We start from the raw sequence: 20,251 nt of genomic DNA, 5'->3' as shown, positions 1-20,251 counted from the left end.
GTTTTTGTATTTAGAGGAGCCCCAGTACTTGTTGGTGTTATAACACAATTCATCCCACAAACAGATGTTTGTCTTTTGTTTTGAGGTGTCTAAGGAAGAGCTTGAGGTTTCACTTGGCTACATTCCAGTATGAAACCTGAGTTAAGTCCCTTGGCCTTTTATAAAAGAGAACGGTTAGAAAGACCAGAGAGTTCTCTAATGAGTTATGGTGAAGTGGTGAAGAGACTTCTTTTTCAGAAATGAATTTGTGTAAAACCAATGAATAAAAATCTCTGTTCTTTTTAGTTTTGTTATAAAATATGTGTGTGTGTCTACATGCTCCAACAAGGAATTTTTACTAATCTCTTAGTGGTCTTTAAAGTATAAAATTGAAGCATAATTTCAGTTGTCCTTTTGGGGAAGAGTTATTAATACTTGTATTTGGTTAGGCTAAACTCTTTGTCTTTTGCTTGTCAATTAGTATTTATAGAGCATCCATGATAAATCTGCATGCACACACATGGACATGAGTGTGTATATGCATCTGTTGCTAGATTGGGTGCAGAGCAAGTCACGTTGCCCTTGAGTTAACGTGTTAAGACCCTTGACAGCCTTTGTTTTCTTGAGCTACGTACTTAGGTTTGAGTTTCTGATCTGGAAAGTCAGGGAAGTCATAAAGGCTTTAAAAGTTATTCTCTGTTTGGATAGTGTAGTTCAGATTATTGCAGGGATGAGGGGCGTATAGATTGTTTTCATTGTAAAGAGAAGGTAGAAAAAAGAAGGTCTATATATAACAGTATCTTTTTCTTTGGTTAAATCTATGCAGAGCTAGTAATGAAGGGAATTTTAGGCGTAGTATAAAATGAAGACTCTCTTGATATTTGTTTTGTCTGATTCTTTTTATATTTCTCTTAAATATCTACTTTCCCAAACTAGAAAATCATCCTTTGTGTGCTTATGTGTTCAGTAGGGCATCTCCATTGTTGTCAGCAGAGGCAGTGTGGTAGGACTTCAGCAAATATGCAGTGTCCCTCTCCCTTACTTGTAAATTATTCTTTATCTTATATCTCCAAGTAGCAGCAGTTTCTCTTTAATATTAAGTCACTAAGAGTGAGTTTAGTTGAGGAAAATATTTTTAGTGTTATTAAATGTAGAAATGCAGGAACACCAAATGCATTTGTTTCCAAGAGATTTATTAGCATTTTTATTCTTCATCTGGGTGCTCTATTTAAGGAATAATATAACTTATTTCAAAATATGTTAGCTTGTTCTAGCTTTGTTTTTGTTTTCGTGTTTCTCCTTTGGAGTCCTGAGAAGACAACATTTAGATTCAGAACTTTGTTATCTCAGTGTGTCTAATTTAGCTAACTTTTGAATGTATTTCTTGACTGCACAGAAAGTTGGAGTGACTGGTCCCCCTGATCCACAAGTCCGCTGTCCCTCTGTCATTGAGTTTGGGAAGTATGAAATTCACACCTGGTACTCCTCCCCATATCCTCAAGAATACTCAAGGTATGTTTTGAGAGACCCTTGACCTTCTGTTTTGAGATCCATAGAAGTCTGGAACTGGAAGGGATCTTGAAGATGTTTGAGTCCGCTTTATCCTTGACATTTGAGGAAACTGGGGGCTTTTAAATGTCCGTAATAGCAGCAGCTTTGGTAGCCACTTCATCTCAGTTTGCTTTAGATGTTATCTTCTGTAACCTCTCAGACGCTGATGTTTAAAATGAGAAACCCAAATGCATGGTCACAATAAAAGGGGAAGGCTTTTTTTTTGAGAGAAATTTGTCTTCACTCCTATCACTAAGAATTTTGAAAAAGAGAAGAGACTCATATATAAATTAATATAAAGTTTCAGTTGATTAGCCTTTGATCTGAATATTTATAATTTGGCAAACTTAGTAAATGGTGTGTTTTCCCAGAAAAAATTGGACAAATGGTGTAAAATTATATATAAATAGTTTGGGCTTCCAGATATATTAATAACCATTGATCACTCACCAGCTTGGTGGCGCTAAAGTGGTCTCATGACTCAGCTCTGAAATTGGCAAGTTATGTAACCTTAAAAGCTGCCCAACTGCTCTGTGCCTCAGTTTCCTCATCTGTAAAGCAGAGATAGTAATAGTGCTTACTTCGTGGGGATATTAAGACCATTAAATGAGCTACAGCATGTAAATCACTTAGAAAATGTTAAGTGCTCAATAATGTCAATTATTATATTTTTTCTTTATGGTTAAAATTAAAAGATGAAATAAGATGAGATCAGAAAATTAAATACTAGTTAATTGAAGTGCAGTAGTGACATTAATGCTCTCTAATCTATAAACTACTTATGCCTCAGTTTCCCATTTAGCAGGGTGTTACAAGAAATAATACGTCATGGTGCTTTGTGGGTTAAATACATGTTCAGAATATTCTCATCCTGTAAGTTTTCACCCATTTAGTAACATTGCCTGTCCAAAATATTAGCAAAATTTATTTAGTACTTTACAATATATTGAGTGCCTTAACATGGGTTATTTCCAAAAAACTAGGAATAGGCCAGTATAGTTGTTAAAAGGGCCACCCAGTAAAACTCATTTATCTTTTAATTTTTTCTTTCCGTATAATAACTTGCTTCTCTAGTCTATAGTTGAAGTAGAAAAATAGGGGTAAGAATGCCATTTCAGACAGCGACCTCAAAGTGACAACAAACAAAAACAGAAGAAAAAGCAAAACTCCAGGAAACTAACATACAAGCTCATGAAACACAACAATTGAGGGCCATTTACTGTAGGATCAGTTATCCCCAAACACTGTGGTGTGTCTTCAAGGCAGCACATGGTATCATGAGCTGACAACAGTTAATCTGACTTTAAGATAAGGTTACACTGTATTTGCATTTCCATATTATGTATATATATTATACATATATATATTATGTATAATATATATTATTCCTCAGGAGTTCTGAATAGCCAAGATCTTTTATGACTGAAAAGAAATATGCCAAGGACACGTCGCCTGTAATCATTCAAGAGAATGATGAGAATGGAATAATAAACTGTTGTCTTTTAAAATAGATGTTTAAAGGATTCATTGAAAATGTAACTTTTGTTCTGATGAGATTTTCATTAGAAAGAGGTGTGAGGAGACTATCAGTAAAAGAATAAATAATGGCATCAAAAAATAACTAAAAAAAGTATAGTAGGAAACAGTAGAAAACAGAAACAGGGTAGGAACTTGTAAAGTTCATCAACTTCCTTAAGCAGTTTTAGACATTTTCTGTATATTTTTTCATCCATTGGGTAGGGTTCTTTGAGTTTTCAATTAGAAAATATCCTGTAATTTTTAATAGGTTCTTGAGTAATTATGACTTTTTGCTATCTTTATATTCATAGTTCTCTTGGTTACATTTTTTAAAAATTATATTTAAGTGAACTTGAAACTTGAGGTGACTAAAATGTTTGGACATCTTACATTTTCCAAATAATAAACCTCTATTCTTAATTTTGTTACTGCTTATTTATTATTTTGTGTTAAACTGCTTATAAGTTATTTTCTTATTAAAGGTTTTAAACACTGTAACGTACAAAAACAGGGCAGTAGGAGCAAACAAAAATGAAAAGATCACAAGGACAACCTCTTTTGGGAAGTGAGATTATGCTTTAGGGAATGTCCTTTCATATCCAAATATTTGTGTATGCATTGTCTAAGTAATCTTGTATCCCTGTCTTTAAAAATCAAAACAAAACAATGAAGCAATAATACTGTTTCATTTGGAGCAGTGTGATTAAGTCTCAGACATTACAGAGTGTAAAACAGGGTTTTAACTATGAATTTCTCCCACAGTGCCATGTGGTGCCCACACATGGCAGAGACGGGTTCATCACGAAACCTACTCTGCCATTAAGAGCATGACATAGATAGGCTTAAGGCAAAAGAAATTGTCATCATGGGATGCCCTCTGCTCCTGTGCTGCTTTGAGCTTAGCTTATAATAACCTCCTTGCTTTGAGATCCTAAAGAGGCAGATTCCTAGGTGATAGAGTAGCCTAGGAAGATTCCTCTGCCTTTTGATTCTCCTCTGGGCTTTATTTGATGCTTAGATTATGAGATTGTCACTAGAACCAGTTTGATCATTCTCATCATTCTAGTTACTGAAGAAGAAACCAAATAGGATCCCTAATGCCTTTGGCTATTAAATTATTGAGTAAAATTGATGAAAGAAGAATACAAATAATAATTGTTAAGTAATAGCAACTGTTATTACCGTCCATTGAGCTTGGTACTGGACTAAGCATCTCTGGTGTAATTCCGTGAGATGAATATTACTGTCTTCATTTTGCAGACCTGGTCCCAGACAGCACAGTGTATAAGTGGCAGAACTTGAAACTCACTTCTCTCTTACTATGTAGCCATAACCATTAACCACTGGGCCTGTGCTACTCCATGTAGCATGTATATCTAGGTTGATCTCACTTGACTTGTACCATAATCTTAGATTTAAGTAATATTTGGTATAAATTATATTGTTACATTAAAAATTTGCTACAAGTTGACTGCACAAACTGCTACTATGTTGCGCCATGTTCAGAAGCCAGAAAGTACTGTAGAAATTCCTGAGAATAATAATTGCATCATTCTAGAAGTTAGAGAAGCACGCCCAGCTGCAGCACAGCCCTGGTTCCATGGGCTGGGTTGTCAGCGTTGCGGCAGACTTTAGAATAAACTTCCAGTGTGGAGGTGACACTTCACGTACACTTGATCAAAACCACCGTACAGCTACATATTTGATAGCTGAGACCTAGGTCCTGCCAGGAAGAAGATCACTAAAAGCAGCCCCCAACAAGATTCTCCAGAGCTAGGAGTATTCATAATCGTTATAAATACATTTCATTTCATGCAGTCTCATGTTCTTTCTTTATGATAGATCTTTTTTCAGTGAGAGAACGGCAGTTGTTTATAATATTACTAGAAATATTTTGGTTTTCCAGTAGTGGTTTTCCAGATGATTCCCTTTAGATTAGCAGTGTCATCCCAGTGGGCTTGGTTCTAATAAAGTAAGGGGCTTTTAAAATGTTTCCAGCGAGAACTGGATTGGAATAAAGTAGATCACAATGCTTGTTTTCAGTTTACTGTTTTTCACATAATAAGGTTCACGAAAGTTGTTTCTTTTTTTTAATCATCAATTAAATGCCATACATGCCATACATCTTGCCATTCTAAGGAAGTGGCATGAACTCTTCATTTACTGGAGAAGACTTGACAGTAATTTTCTCAGAGCTTTTATTTCTCCTGATGTTTCTTGAGCAATTTGGTTACTGTGACAGCATTAAACATTTTTGGCCTTCTCTCACAGACCTTAGGAAATAAATTGTACTTTCTTTCCCTCTCTCCCTCCCTCCCTCCCTCCTTCCCTTCCTTGCTCCCTCCCTTGCTTCCTCCCTCCCTCCCTTGCTCCCTCTCTCCCTCCCTCCCTCCCTCCCTCCCTTCCTTGCTCCCCTCCCTCCCTTCCTTGCTCCCTCCCTGCCTTCCTTGCTCCCTCCCTCCCTTCCTTGCTCCCTCTCTCCCTTCCTCTCTCCCCTCTCTTCCTTCTGTTTCCAGAAAAGTAATTAGCATTTATTGAATGTTTTCTATTTTTTAATTGACAGATGAAATTGCATATATTATGTGCAACATGATGTTTTGAAATATACACATTATGAAATATGACTAAATCTAGCTAATTAACATAAATGGTACTTTATTTTCATGTCTCTGTGCTAAGATCTAACAGTTGGATTGGATGCTGTTAAAGTTGGCATTTATCTTTACCATGATTTGGTAAATGATCTGTCACTTTTACTCTATCATTTTTACAAAAATACTTTAAAAAGCACAAAATTTTTAAAGTTTCTCAGATTCGTATTATAGGAAGTATTTAGTTGTAATATTTAGCCCTCAAAGTGAAACTGTACACAGGTAGTGTTACTTCTGTATCTTCATGCCGTGACAAGTTAAGATTGCTCATTGAGAATTTAGCACAGGTAAGAGGTAAGTAAAACAGTTAGGGAGGGAGGTGCCACCCATTACATCTACATAAGGAGACTCATTCTTCCTCTTCAAAAAGAAATTACTCAGAATCCAGGTGTTCAGGAAGGTGGTCTCACAGTTATAGGTCACCTGTAAGGCTTATTTAATACATTTAGTGCTCGTATTAGATGATGCAGTTTATAAGGAGCCATTTCATTCTGTGGTTTGTAGCTCTGGTGGTGAAGAAGGAAAAGCTCTTCATCTGGTGGTTCCTCCTGAATAGTGGGGCTTGAGGCAGAATGCAGTGGAAACAAAGTAGCCAACGACACATTGCTTTCCATGCTCTTAGCTCCTGCTTCTTGACTTTAATTTATAGTGCCAGTTCATTATTTGTTTCACTCAGTGCTTAATTTTGGAGTGGTTGTACTAATAATATAATTACAAGTTGTATTGGTGTGGCTAACATTAGAGATTTTGAAAAACAATATTGTATACCATAGATGTTTAGTAATATTATAGTACAAAAGTTCCTTGAAAGCTTTTAGTGTGCTGAATTGAATGACAGTTTAAAAAATAAAAATAAGATGTGAGATTATATGGGAAGAATTAATGCACATTGTGAATCCCCCAGGAAAGGTGGGAAAAAGCATGTGCCCTCTTGCCGTTATTTGAGCACGAAATTCTTAGTACCTGCAGGATTCATGTTCCGTAAATAAACCTTGGGAAAAACTTTAATAGAATGTTAGTTGTTTTCAGATAAATTGTAATTATATTTTAAAAGCTGCTTTCAAAGTGGGAACTTGAAAAAATAGTTGTGGTCTTCACACAAACCAAACATTTTTGTGTGTGTTAACCTACTTAGCAAATATTATTTGCTTTAATTCTAGGGTAATATTTTAAGCATAACTATCCAAATTGATAGCAACTAAATTAATTTTTTCTTTTCATCTCAGTACTTAATATGAGACAAGATACAGTAATTTATTTGAATTATATATTTTGTCATTTTACCATCCAATATTTTTGCATATGCAGTTTTTTTGTTTTTTTTTTTTAAACCTGTTACCTGGGTAGTAATGAGAGGCAAAAAGATGATAATTGTGCAAGTTTGAAATTCTCTAAAATATAAAGCCCTGTCTTTTTTGTTTAATTATCACTTACAGGCTTCCCAAATTGTATCTTTGTGAATTTTGTCTAAAATATATGAAAAGTAGAACTATTCTGCAGCAGCACATGAAGAAATGTGGTTGGTTCCATCCTCCTGCCAATGAGATTTACAGAAAGAATAATATTTCTGTCTTTGAGGTAAGGTAGATACTTAGTAATTGTCCTCTAATCCATTTCAAAAGTAGGGCCACCTATATTGCATCTATTGTGCAACTTACTATTGTCTTACTATTTTATGTATCACTAAAAAGGAAAAAGTTCTAATTACAATTTTTAAAACTTCATTTGATTATAAAATGCCAGTTGATTTTGCATAAAGATGTGATAAAAGTACATCTTAGAATCTATGAAATATGGCATTTAAAGGAAAGGATTTCTATCACTTACTTAAAAGGAATATCTCACAGAGCTCTGTTTAATAGTAAATCTTAACGTGATAATGATGATGTGTGACCTCTGCTCTCTGATTCTCTATTGCTGTCAGTAGTGCTCTTGATCCTCAGTTCTGTGGTTTTCGTGCCAAATATTAATTGAATACTTGCTTATGTGCCCTGTTACTTACTCTAACAGTAAAATTTCAGATTGTCGGGATCCCCTCAGTCTCTCACTTTCTTCGTCCTCCCTAAGACTCTTAAGTGATCAGTAGAGGAGTTCTTTACCTTGGGAGAAGCTGGGATAGGTGTGGTATAAAATACTGTTTGAAAAGGATATTAAACTACCTGGGTTGTTTAGGAGTTCTGTTAGTATCCCAGACAGTGTCTTGGGAGCTAATGTGGGCATCCATTGGCATTTTGATAAAAGAGAAAGCTCTGGCAACTCCATCAACACCGACAAGGCTGCCAGGAGTGAAAGAGCAGAGTGCTCCTGGGCCTGGCCAACCTGGAGCTGCATTTACCACATGATTACTTGAGGAACCCACTTGGTACTTCTGCTTGGCAATAGTTAGTACCCCCTCAAGTAGTTTTATCTGGGTTCAAGCCCGATCGTGTAGTCAGATTGCATTGCTTCAGGCTGCTGGCATAGATTAGACTACATAGTTACATCTTATTTTACCTAATAAATGTATTTTAGAAGGATTGTATTTAGATCTTTCGTTGTGTTAAATACTTTGAAAATGAAGCTTGCTATCCAAAGGATTGCCACAATTCGTCTTTTTATTAAAGCAAAAATTGCTCTTTTAAAACCAGATTATCACCTCCTTATCTGGCTGTTCCTGCTTTGTTGAAGGTACGGTGTTTTATATATTTGGTTGTCTTAAAACAGTAGATACCAGCCAGGCGTGGTGGCTCACGCCTGTAATCCCAGCACTTTGGGAGGCCGAGGCAGGTGGATCACGAGGTCAGGAGATCGAGACCATCCTGGCTAACACGGTGAAACCTCGTCTCTACTAAAAATACAAAAAAAAAAAAAAAAAATTAACTGGGCGTGGTGGCGGGCACCTGTAGTCCCACTACTCAGGAGGCTGAGACAGGAGAATGGCATGAACCCGGGAGGTGGAGTTTGCAGTGAGCCAAGATCGGGCCACTGCGCTGCAGCCTGGGCGATAGAGTGAGACTGTCTCAAAACAAACAAACAAACAAAAACCAGATACCATAATACTGCTATTTCAAAGGATGGCTTCCAGGTTCCATAGTGTTCTGGTCATGGACACCTTCTCCTAGGCTGGACTGTGGATATCTAGAGTTGCTTTTAACTGATACATATTATTCTAGAACTAAAGAGACACTCTATTGACTGTTTTGTTCCGTTTATTTCTCTAGGTTGATGGGAATGTGAGTACCATTTATTGTCAAAACCTGTGTCTCTTGGCAAAGTTGTTTCTTGACCACAAAACCCTCTATTATGATGTGGAGCCATTTCTTTTTTATGTACTAACACAGAATGATGTCAAGGGCTGCCACCTTGTTGGCTACTTTTCTAAAGTAAGTATGTTAGCTTAAAGTTTGTTTGAATTCTTATGGAAATCTGAAACAGTCTTTGCTGGTTCTCACTCGGGGACACAACAAGATGCAGCACCTCCTAGGTGTCATCTAGTTGTTTGGAGAGAATAGAAGAAACATTTGGAAACTTACCAGGTGCTAGAAGGTGCTTAGTAACATTCAACAACCTGTATTCTCCGAGGAGTATAGACTGCTGGCAGTACTCATGAGGAAAGTTTTAAATGGCTTCGCTTCCCATGGTAATAACATGGAACTTGTGAAATAAACAGTCATTAGCTCTCTGAGTTCTGTCTCAGCTTAAATCTTCTTTTCTTAATTTGAACTTTAGGCATAGAAATAAGAGTAGTAAGGCATTTTGATTAAAGAATATTTTATCCTTTTTTAATCTTCCATTCCCTTAGAGGGAAAAAGTTTCTTTTCTAGTCAGACAGCATAAAAGATATACTTTTATTTAAGCAAGCCCATAGTAAAATCTTAAGTGTATAAAACAGTGAAGGGGAAGTACTAGCTTTTTATAAGCATTTATAAGAATTCTTTAGGCTACTTCATTAGTTAGATATGACTTAAAATATACTGACTCATTTATAAAATTATAAAAATGACTATTTTGTTTGAAGTTAGATACAACGAATAGGACTGCTCTGAGTAGCACCAGAGCAGGAGAGAAAGAAAACTCTGACATAATTAATGAGTCTTCTCACTTCTGAGTGGCACACTGATTCATCATTTGTAGCTTTACAGATTGTTTCGGACTCAGATTCCAGTGCTGATCCTTAGGCATTGGCGTACTGTTTTTGAGTTGCAGATGGTGTTGGATGACATTGTTTTGTTTTATAGTTTTACTCTCCTGGGATGGTTGCTTTGTGGGTAATGGCAGTGACTTGACATTATCTTATCTTCTCCCAGTTGGGTAGTTTTTTCTTGATGTATATTGCTATTCCCAAAGGACCAGGGCTGTGGGTTTTGGCCATTAGTCTTTGTTTCTTAATTAGCATTATTACTCACTTTTACCAGCCTGTTTTAAAACTTGACTTGTATTTTCTCCACCAGGAAAAGCACTGCCAACAGAAGTACAATGTTTCCTGTATAATGATTCTTCCTCAATACCAGCGTAAGGGCTATGGCAGGTTTCTCATCGATTTCAGTAAGGATTATATTAATTTCTCATTGGTCTCTTCCAGTGGACCTTCTGTATATATATTTTTAAAGATTTGTAGGTGCTTTGTTGGCTGCTGGTATCGTTTGTCATATTGCTGTATGAGCCTTTAAAACCTAAAGCCACTGCTGGACATTGTGGCTCATGCCTATAATCCCAGCACTTTGGAAAACTGGGGTGGGAGGATTGCTTGAGCCCAGTAGTTCAAGACCAGCTTAGGCAACATGTCAAGACCCTGTATCTACAAAAAATGTAAAAAGTTAGGTGGGCATGATGGCATGCACCTAGGGTTCCACCTACTCAGGAAGCAGAAGTGAGAGGATCACTTGAGCACCCAGGAGGTTGAGGCTGCAGTGAGCAGTGCTACCCCTGCATTGTAGGCTCCAGCCTGGGCCACAGAGCAAGACTCTGTCTCAAAATAAAAATGAAAATAAATAAAACCTAAAGCAACACGTTCCTTTTTATTTTGGTTGGACACAAAATATTTTTAAACAGCTAATATTGAATAAAATTTTGTGTGATGTATAGCATATACCTTTAATTTCCAACTGTTCATTTACAGTGGAACTTAGTTTTATGCAGTAATACTAATAATACTAAAAACATTGTTTAACTACTTCAGTTAGAGATAATAAGGAAGTACTGTGAGCCAGGCGCAGTGGCTCACACCTGTAATCCCAACACTTTGGGAGGCCAAGGTGGGCGGATCACGAGGTCAGAAGTTCGAGACCAGCCTGTGCAACATGGCAAAACCTCATCTGTATTAAAAATATAAAAAATTAGCTGGGTGTGGTGGCAGGCACATGTAATCCCAGCTACTCGGGAGGCTGAGGCAGAAGAATTGGTGGAACCCGGGAGGCGGAGGTTGCAGTGAGCTGAGATCATGCCATGGCACTCCAGCCTGGGCAATGAGGGAAACTCCATCTCAAAAAAAAAAAAAGAAGAAGAAGAAAGAAGAAGTACTGTGCCTGCCCTAGTTGTGTTATTCAGTTATCTGAGAAAATGTGTGCATTTTTTAGGTAGGCTCTACCTAGCGGTTAAACATACGCAACACGTCTTTAAATATCTGAAGAAGTGAATGATAGAGAAAATTGTTTAATCTGAGTTCAAAAGTGACAGCTCACAGTTGTGAAGAGATCATTGTGGAACTGTATTTTGTTTCACACGTTGGTGAAACAAAGTGAAATTGTAATTTGAGGGACTATTTTACCTCAGATACTGCTATAAAATGATATTTAAATGAATATATGCAGAACTAATGGTTCAAACAAAGGATTTTGATTCCAGTCTTGAGATGTTAATTAAGCCTCTTGGCTTTAGACTGTCCTTCTGTTTATATTTTATTGGAAGCATGTACTACTGGTTGTTTTACACATTTTCTGGTCTTTTTAGATGAGCAGTAGGGGATGGAACTCAGATTACTTCCTTTAATGTTAATATATTGTTTTGAAATAGGACTGAATTAGACATGTTATATATACCATTAAATTGCAAAGTTAGGAAAAATATTTTCCTTTTGGTGATGGGGGGGGGGGGGTTGTGTGTTTGTGGTATAAAAACTGTCCATGCAATAACAGTAATGTTTGTATTTACTTTTCCTAATGTAATATGTTTCCAAAATAACATTCTTAGACTGGTTTTACGTTTTCTTTAAACAGTAAAAATAACTTTCTCTGCCATCTCCATTTTCAATGCTTTTCCTTAGAAGTTAGGCCTTTGTTTTTCAGTTCTTGAGAGTCATGCACTATAGAGGACAGAGTCCACAGTTCCACACTTATGTTGGCAGTCCTGCTTGCCTAGAGTTGGAGTGATAGGTAATTGTGAGGAGTTTTGGTTGAAGTGAAAGATTGTCATCCAATTCGCTCACAGAACTACAGTTTTAATAGGATTATGTGAAAAGGAAGGCATTCTTTTGTCCTTTGGACTTCTCAGTTCAGATACAGCAGTTGCCACCTAGTGGTCCAAATAAAGCATGCAAGGCTTGTTTTCTCCAGAACGTTGAACGAAACTGTTAAGAGTCCTGATTTTTAACACTTTGAATATTTTAACAAGGTGACTAATACTAACTGTAGACATAATAATACTTAGTCTTCAATACATATAAGTTTTGTATTCTTTTTGCAAATTTGTTTTAAAGTAGTTTTGCAATTTTTTTCTTTTTTTTTTTTTGAAGGAATTTATCTTTGGAGTTATTCTTGGTTGTAGAAGAGGGGATTGTTATTTTGGTGAATCCAGTTTTCCAGAGTCTCTAACCTAGTTCTGATTTGAGTTACTTGTGATTCTTTAGGTTATTTGTTATCAAAGCGTGAAGGCCAAGCAGGGTCTCCAGAGAAACCATTATCCGATCTGGGTCGTCTTTCCTACATGGCATATTGGAAAAGTGTAATATTGGAGTGCCTTTATCACCAAAATGACAAGCAGATCAGCATTAAGAAATTAAGCAAGTTAACTGGAATCTGCCCTCAAGACATCACTTCCACACTCCACCACCTACGAATGCTGGACTTCCGTAGTGACCAGTGAGTATCACATCCTTTTGTATACCTTTGAAAGATAATTAGGTTGAAGTTTTTTGGATCAGCCAGTCAGATTATTGATGAAAGGGCATTAACTAATATAAATGATATACTTGGTGATAATGAGATATCATTTTCCTTTCTAGGATATTTTATTTGATTGACTATATATATATATATGGCCTATATAGAGTCTCTATATATGCTTTTTAAACTGAACTGTTTTTCTGGTATTCCTGCTAATTTTTGAACCTAAGCTACTGAATCTTTCATATTCTAGTATTGGGAGCTCTTTCACAATATAAGAAGTAACCAGTCTGGAAACAGAGTTGTTAAATAAAATGCCCATGATAAATTTTCATATAAATGGCACAAAGTGAATATAGATTGAAAGGAAGAACAACAGTTCACCCTTCCCTAAAGTGGTCAGGAAAAGGTCACAAAGAAAGGAGGCATTTGAGCCAAATAAATGGAGAATAGGAAAGAGAGTGCAAAAGAGCAGCAGAACTTCTGGAGCGGGACATGTGTGAGACAGTAGGCAGTGAAAACAGCCCGCGGCCACGGTAGAGAGCGAAGTGTTTGTCCTGCTTCACACTCCTGGTTGTCTTCATGTGGTGGCACATTTCTGCATTCCATCTTCCCGGGCAGGCTATCTTTGCAGTACCCATCATCTTCTACAGGCTTCACCGGGGGTCTCATCTCCACATTCATTTTTATGTACATCTCGTACATGGTTGATTGCTATAAACTTTTCTCTGGTTCCAGATTTGTGATTATCCGCCGGGAAAAACTTATCCAGGATCACATGGCAAAGCTTCAGCTGAATTTGCGACCTGTAGATGTAGATCCAGAATGTTTGCGCTGGACTCCAGTCATAGTGTCCAACTCTGTGGTCTCAGAGGAAGAAGAAGAGGAGGCTGAGGAAGGAGAAAACGAAGAGCCACAGTGCCAGGAAAGAGAATTAGAGATCAGTGTAAGGGCACGAATAGTCTCTATTTTTGATGACAGAAGATACATTTTTGATTTCATGAGTATTTATGATAATGTATTATGATAATCTTTCACAAAAAAGTAAATTCACATTAGAACGTCAAGAGTTTTATTTCAGTGGTAGAGATTTCAGGAAGACTGGGCCTGGTTTACTTAGGTATTTTTAAGCCTTTGACAATTAGGAGGAGACCATCAAATTTCTTATAATGTGTTACTTGTGAGAAAAATACTTCTTACGAGGGTGCCAAGAAGCAGCTCAATTTTAAGCTGGATAGTAGTTGAGAAATCTGAATTGAATCCAAATCTGACAGTTTTAAAAAATGAAACGGAGGTTGGATGTGGTGGTTCACGCCTGTAATCTCAGCGCTTTAGGAGGCCCAGGCAGGAGGACTGCTTGAGACTAGAAGTTCAGGACAACCAGGGAAATATAGTGAGGACCCATGTCTACCAAAAAAACCAACAACAAAATGAAGTGGAGATACTATTAAGTAACTATTGTAAACTTGTGTATGTTTTCTAATGGAGCACCAAAACATCCCATGGACACACAGATCTCTTTAGCCGTTAAAGGGTTGCTGGTGAACTGTAGTGCGTGTGTCATTGTCAGTATTCTTCATGTGATGCATACTTTTATAGCTCTTTTTTTAAGGCAGTGCTTCATCTTTTCAACACCTGTGTCCTTTAATAAACATAAAAAATCCCATGCCCCTCTTTAGTGCAGTTTAATTTTCAAAATGAAATTATTCTGAATAAAAGTAAATTTTCAAATTACATAAATTTTCTTTCGTATTTCTCAAATGCCTCCTTCCTCTTGCCCATGTCATGTGTCCCAAGATCCTGTCTCCTCCACCCTGTTTACAAATTTTTATTTCTGAGAAATTTTATTAAACAATCTCATTTAACATTTAAAAGAACAATAGTATTCACTTTGCTTATTGAGGGTGCTACTGCAGAAAGGTTCAGAGCACAGGCTCTAGAGTCAGACTGCCAGGCTTTCTATCCCAGCATCTTCACTTGTTCTTGCGTGATCTGGGGCAGATTACTTAAATTTTTTTGTACCCCACACACCTCATTTGTAAAGTGGAGATGTAGTGGTAATTCTCCATATGATTGTTGGGGAGATTAAATGAATAATGCATATATAGAATTTAAAACAGTGCTGAAACAGGAAATATCCATGTTAAATAATTGATCATTTTCTTTTTAAAGCTCAATTTCCTTTTCTTCTCTCAGTACTTAAAAGGTCAGAATAGGTAAATGTAAGCAAACAAGACTGAAAAATTAACCAGCATTGTTTTATTTTCTAAAATCAGGTGGGAAAGTCTGTGTCTCGTGAGAACAAAGAACAAGATTCTTATTCAGTAGAAAGTGAAAAGAAACCAGAAGTTACGGCTCCAGTCAGTTCTACACGTTTGAACAAACAAGTCCTTCCTCGTGATAGTCTTCCTGCAAATAGCCAGCCATCTCGGAGGGGCCGCTGGGGGAGGAAGAACAGAAAAACCCAGGAACGCTTCGGTGATAAAGATTCTAAACTGCTCTTGGAAGAGACGTCTTCAGCTCCTCAGGAACAATATGGAGAATGTGAGGAGAAATCAGAAGCCACCCAGGAACAATACACTGAAAGTGAAGAACAGCTGGTGGCCTCTCAGGAGCAGCTAAGCCAGGATGGGAAACCTGACCTTCCCAAAAGAAGACTCAGTGAGGGGGTTGAGCCCTGGCGAGGACAGCTCAAGAAAAGCCCTGAGGCTCTGAAGTGCAGATTAACAGAAGGAAATGAGAGGCTGCCCCGCCGCTACAGTGAAGGTGACAGGGCTGTCCTCAGGGGCTTCAGTGAGAGCAGCGAGGAGGAGGAAGAGCCGGAAAGCCCTCGGTCAAGCTCGCCACCAATTCTCACAAAGCCCACGCTGAAGCGAAAGGTAACGCATTTCTTTCCAGGTCTTCTCTTCCTCTAATTCCAGTTTATCATACACCTTTTCGTTTTAGCTTACACTTCTGAAAGAGTATAAGTTAGAAATTCCTAGTGTGTTGCTTTATAAACCTTAAGCCTCTATATATTGTAGCTCAAGATCTTCCCAGTGAGCATTTGAGATGTGTGTGTTTGACTTCTTTGATTCATGGGAATTCACTTAGAAATCATAAGCTTATTTAAGGGCTCCACCTCCTGGGATGCAAACAAACTTTTTTTCAGCTTACTGGTTTAATGTTCAAATCATGACTTTTAGGGGCTTTAAAGATATTTTTGAAGTATGTACAGATTAGAAGTGTTTATGTTAGAAAAGGAGGCCAAAATATTACATAATTAATTGGAAAGTGAACATAGTGCTGCTGTACTCAGAGTGAAGTCACTCATCTTGGGTGCTACTGTTTTCTCTGTACTCGCCCCACTTCTCACACATGGCTTCAGTGGTTTAACTTGGTCTCTCTTGCTTTAAAAACATTTTCTAAACTATATTCCATCATAATGATAGCCAATTAGTTATTAAATAATGTATGATGATGATAATGAATTCTGTTAAGCCATTTACCAGAAACATCCTAGGCTATGGAGTCAATTTTAAGCATTGCCAGGAGGCAGCCAGACTAAAGCGAGGCCGCTCCCTGGAAGAGCCACTCAGCCAGCTTCCAGCCAAAGCAGCACAATCGTTCCTTTCCTTACAGGGTCTTGAAAAGCAAGGCAGGATCTTTTTTTTTTTTTTTTTTTTTTTTTTTTTTAAGAATAATATCTTTAGAGCAGTTTTACATTTACAGAATTGCTGCAAAGAAAGTACAGAGAGTTCTCGCATACCCCAACCAGTTTCCTCTATTATTAATCCCTTGCGTTGGTGTGGTATATCTATCACAGTTACTGAACCAGTGTAGATACAGCAGTAACTAGAGTTCTTACTTTATTCAGATTTCCATAGTTTTCCCTAACGTCCTTTTTCTGTTCAGGATCCCACCCAGCATATCGCATTACATTTAGTAGTCGTGTGTCTTTAGGTTCCTCTTGGTTTTGGTAGTTTCTCAGAATTTCCTTAGTGTCGATGGCTTTCACAGTTTTGAGAATGACTGGTCAGGTATTTATAGATGATCCCTCGTGATATTAGAATGAGGTAATATATTCTTGACAGGAAGACAATAGAGGTAAAGTGCCATTCTCATCATACAACTAAAGGGTACCTGTCGGCATATATCTATCAGTATGTATAGGGAAACTGTGCATAGTGGTCACTCTTGTAATCTTAGCTGCTTGGGAGGCTGAGGTGGGAGGATCACTTGAGCTGGAGGCTGTCGTGCACAATGATTGTACCTGTAAATAGCCACTGCACTCCAACCTGCGTGACGTAGCAAGACCCCATCTGTAAAAATAAAAAGAAAAGTATCAAATATGAGTATATTATCAATATGATTTTTCCCTGTTGAAGTTAACTTTGATGACCTGGCTTAAGATATTGTTTGTCAGGTTTCTACTTCTCTTTTTTATTTTCCCTGTACTGGAAGAAAGTCACTGTGCATATAGCCACACTTAAGATTTCTGTCCCCTCAGAATGGAGGCTCACCATAAATTTGAATTTCTGCTTGGGAGATTTGTCCTTTCTCCCTCATCTGTTTATTTGTCCAAGCATTTATTTATATCATTATGGACTCAGATATTTACGTGATACTTCGGCTTATAATCCACTACTACTACTTTTTAAAATTTGTTGCTCAAATTGTTCCAGTTTTGACCATTAGGAGCTCTTTTCTCTCTTTCTGTTTCCCTTTTGGGCTTCTTTTTCTCCCCCCACCCCCCCCCAGATGGAATCTTACTCTGTCACCTAGGCTGGAGTGGAGGGGCATGATCTCAGCTCACTGCAACCTCCACCTCCTGGGATGCAAGCAATGCTCCCACCTCAGCCTCTTGAACAGCTGGGACTACAGGCATGTTCCAACACGCCTGGCTAATTTTTTGTACTTTTGATAGAGACAGGGTTTTGCTATGTTGCTCAGGCTGGTCTTGAACTCCTGAGCTCAGGCAGTCCACCTGCCTTGGCCTCCAAGGTGCTAGGATTACAGGTATGAGCCACCGCACCTGGCCTCCTGTGTTTAACATATATACTGTTGTTGTCGTTGTGGAGTCTTTTTGTTTGGTTTTAAGCATTTCCTTTTTTGGCACTACAAGATGCTTCAAGTTCATCTTGTATATTTCATGCCCTAGTCCTAGAATCAGCCATTTCTCCAAGGACCAGGCCATTTCTAATCTAATTTGAAAATTACATACTCAATTGGGACTAGTAAGTTTGAAGCAGAGAAAAGTTGAACATTGACTAACCCTGCTGTTCATTGCATGATCATGAAGAATAGATCTTTGTCATCCTACCGCTTATATTGCCAATTTATGAAGTAAAACAAATCATGTTAAAAAAAAAATAGGCAGTAAGCTCACATGCAAAGTAATTTTGAAGTTAATGCATAAATGCTTTGACTGGATGTGTGAACTTAAGCAAGTGTTATAGCCTTTCTGACTTCCGTAGAATGAAGGGATTGGATTAGATCATCTCTGGGGCATCCTCTCTTATTTTGTGATCTTAGTTGTATAATTTAAGCTACTTGGTCAGTCCAGTGCAAAGTTGTGCTCAGTGTGCCCAAATTTCAGTAACAGATTTATTTTACTTTTGAAATATTTCACTAACACTGAGTAAATACATTTCAGCCCCATATTTCTACATTCCACAACTTCTTATGAGTAGTTCATGAAAATGGCATACAACTTTACTGATAGTTCTGCAAACCTTCACAGTAGTGCTATAAGACAAAGTGTTTTTATTTCTCTTTTGCTCTTAAGGAAAAGTTAAGGGATTAGCCTCTGGGTCATTTCATTATTAAAATAGGCAACTCTCTAGGGTGCTAAATTTAACTGAACTATTAAGAGAATTATAATGTCTGCTATTTGGAGATGGCTGCCTGTTCTTTTACAAAGTTGTGTTCAGTTGCCTAACACCTTTGTATGTATAATAAGTATATTATCTTACTATAGTATTTTGAAATAATATTCAAAATATTTTTTGGCAAACAACATCCTCATTTTATATGTGCTAATTCTATTTGGTTTTAAAACTGTTTTTGTGTTATTAATAGAAAGGATAGTGTTCCTAACTGTAAATACTTGCTTTCTCTATTAAACAGAAACCATTTCTCCACCGAAGGAGGAGAGTCCGAAAGCGCAAACACCACAATAGCAGTGTAGTCACGGAAACTATTTCTGAGACCACTGAAGTGTTAGATGAACCTTTTGAAGATTCTGACTCCGAGAGGCCAATGCCAAGATTAGAACCCACATTTGAGATCGATGAAGAAGAGGAGGAAGAGGATGAAAATGAACTTTTCCCTAGAGAATACTTCCATTGTTTGTCTTCGCAGGATGTACTCAGGTGTCAGTCCTCTTCTAAGAGGAAGTCTAAAGATGAAGAAGAAGATGAAGAGTCAGATGATGCTGATGGTATGTTTTACAGAACTCACTTACTGTGGATTATCGTCTTCAGATATACAGCAGTAGCAGTGACAGACCTTCAGTAAAAAGGCTAAAAAATGAACACAACCCACTAAGCAAGAAAAGGAACATTTGGCAGTCTCTAAAAAGTTGTATCAAGTACATCCATGCTGATTTTTAAATGTGTTTTCCCTTCAACTCAGAACTTGTATTAATTTGCCTCTGCAGAAAATATCTTATAATTAGGCAACTGTTCTTTTTTGCCTAATGCTTTCTAAGCCTTTATCAGAATCTTTAGTTAATGGGAGAGTTGGACTCAGCATCAAGAAGATGTAGTAACCCTTCACTAGAATGTGCATTCTCTAGACCTAATCTGTTTTGCTCATTGTTGTATGCTGCGTGCTTAAGCCAGGTGCTCAGTAAGTAGTGTTAAATGAGTGAATGCTAAGAAGACAATTCTCCAGAAAGAGCAGATTCATGTAAATGAGAACTTGTGTCAGATCTATTCAGGAGTCTTTCCTGAATTGTTTCTCTAATGTGTCTTACCCAACTAGTAGTAAATTTCTCACAAATGGTAACAATAATTCAAAATACATTTTATAGTGTAGATACAAATCCAACTATTTACTTTTAAAGTAGCCTAGTTGTCATTTCTTCTCTAGAGATACTGAAACTAGCTCTCATATATATGAGCCAGGTCAGAAACAAGTCTTTTTCACCCTAGCCTAAAGTTTTCCCGGTGTGTCATGCTGTCTGCATCTGCAGAGTGTTTATCTCCCGTGGGCTCAGAATGAGCTTTTTTACTTTGTTGGGTAAATTTGAAGAAATCTGTTTGTCCAGTCTTGGTACATAAACCTTTAGCTTTTATACATTAACTAGTTGAACTTTTTAATTCTTTTAAAAATTCAGTTTCAAGTCTAGAAGATAAACTTGCATTTCCTCCATTCTCATATTGTCTATATAACAAATACTTTTTTTTAAATTATTTTTTTTGAGATGCAGTCTCTCTCTGTCACCCAGGCTGGAGTGCAGTGGCACAATCTCAGCTCACTGCAACCTCC

The 20,251-nt window shown here is 37.4% G+C and overlaps 1 protein-coding gene across 6 annotated transcripts in view; it reads left to right on the top strand.

Annotated features, from left to right (window-relative positions):
• Window positions 1-20,251, top strand: part of KAT6A (lysine acetyltransferase 6A) — a 121,173-nt gene that overhangs the window by 96,641 nt on the left and 4,281 nt on the right. For all 6 annotated transcript variants that reach the window (XM_045399087.3, XM_045399086.3, XM_073998719.1 and 3 more), the window contains 8 exons: window positions 1,376-1,491; window positions 7,136-7,277; window positions 8,900-9,061; window positions 10,130-10,223; window positions 12,523-12,754; window positions 13,517-13,724; window positions 15,055-15,657; window positions 18,887-19,199. In XM_045399087.3, the coding sequence (XP_045255022.2) occupies window positions 1,376-1,491; window positions 7,136-7,277; window positions 8,900-9,061; window positions 10,130-10,223; window positions 12,523-12,754; window positions 13,517-13,724; window positions 15,055-15,657; window positions 18,887-19,199 (1,870 nt within the window). The remainder of the gene's footprint in view (window positions 1-1,375; window positions 1,492-7,135; window positions 7,278-8,899; window positions 9,062-10,129; window positions 10,224-12,522; window positions 12,755-13,516; window positions 13,725-15,054; window positions 15,658-18,886; window positions 19,200-20,251) is intronic.

Source organism: Macaca fascicularis, chromosome 8 (genome assembly GCF_037993035.2).
Source record: "Macaca fascicularis isolate 582-1 chromosome 8, T2T-MFA8v1.1".
NCBI classification, from domain to species: Eukaryota; Metazoa; Chordata; class Mammalia; order Primates; family Cercopithecidae; genus Macaca; species Macaca fascicularis.
Note: the sequence above shows the minus strand (reverse complement) of the source record. Positions and strands in the feature narration are given on the sequence as shown.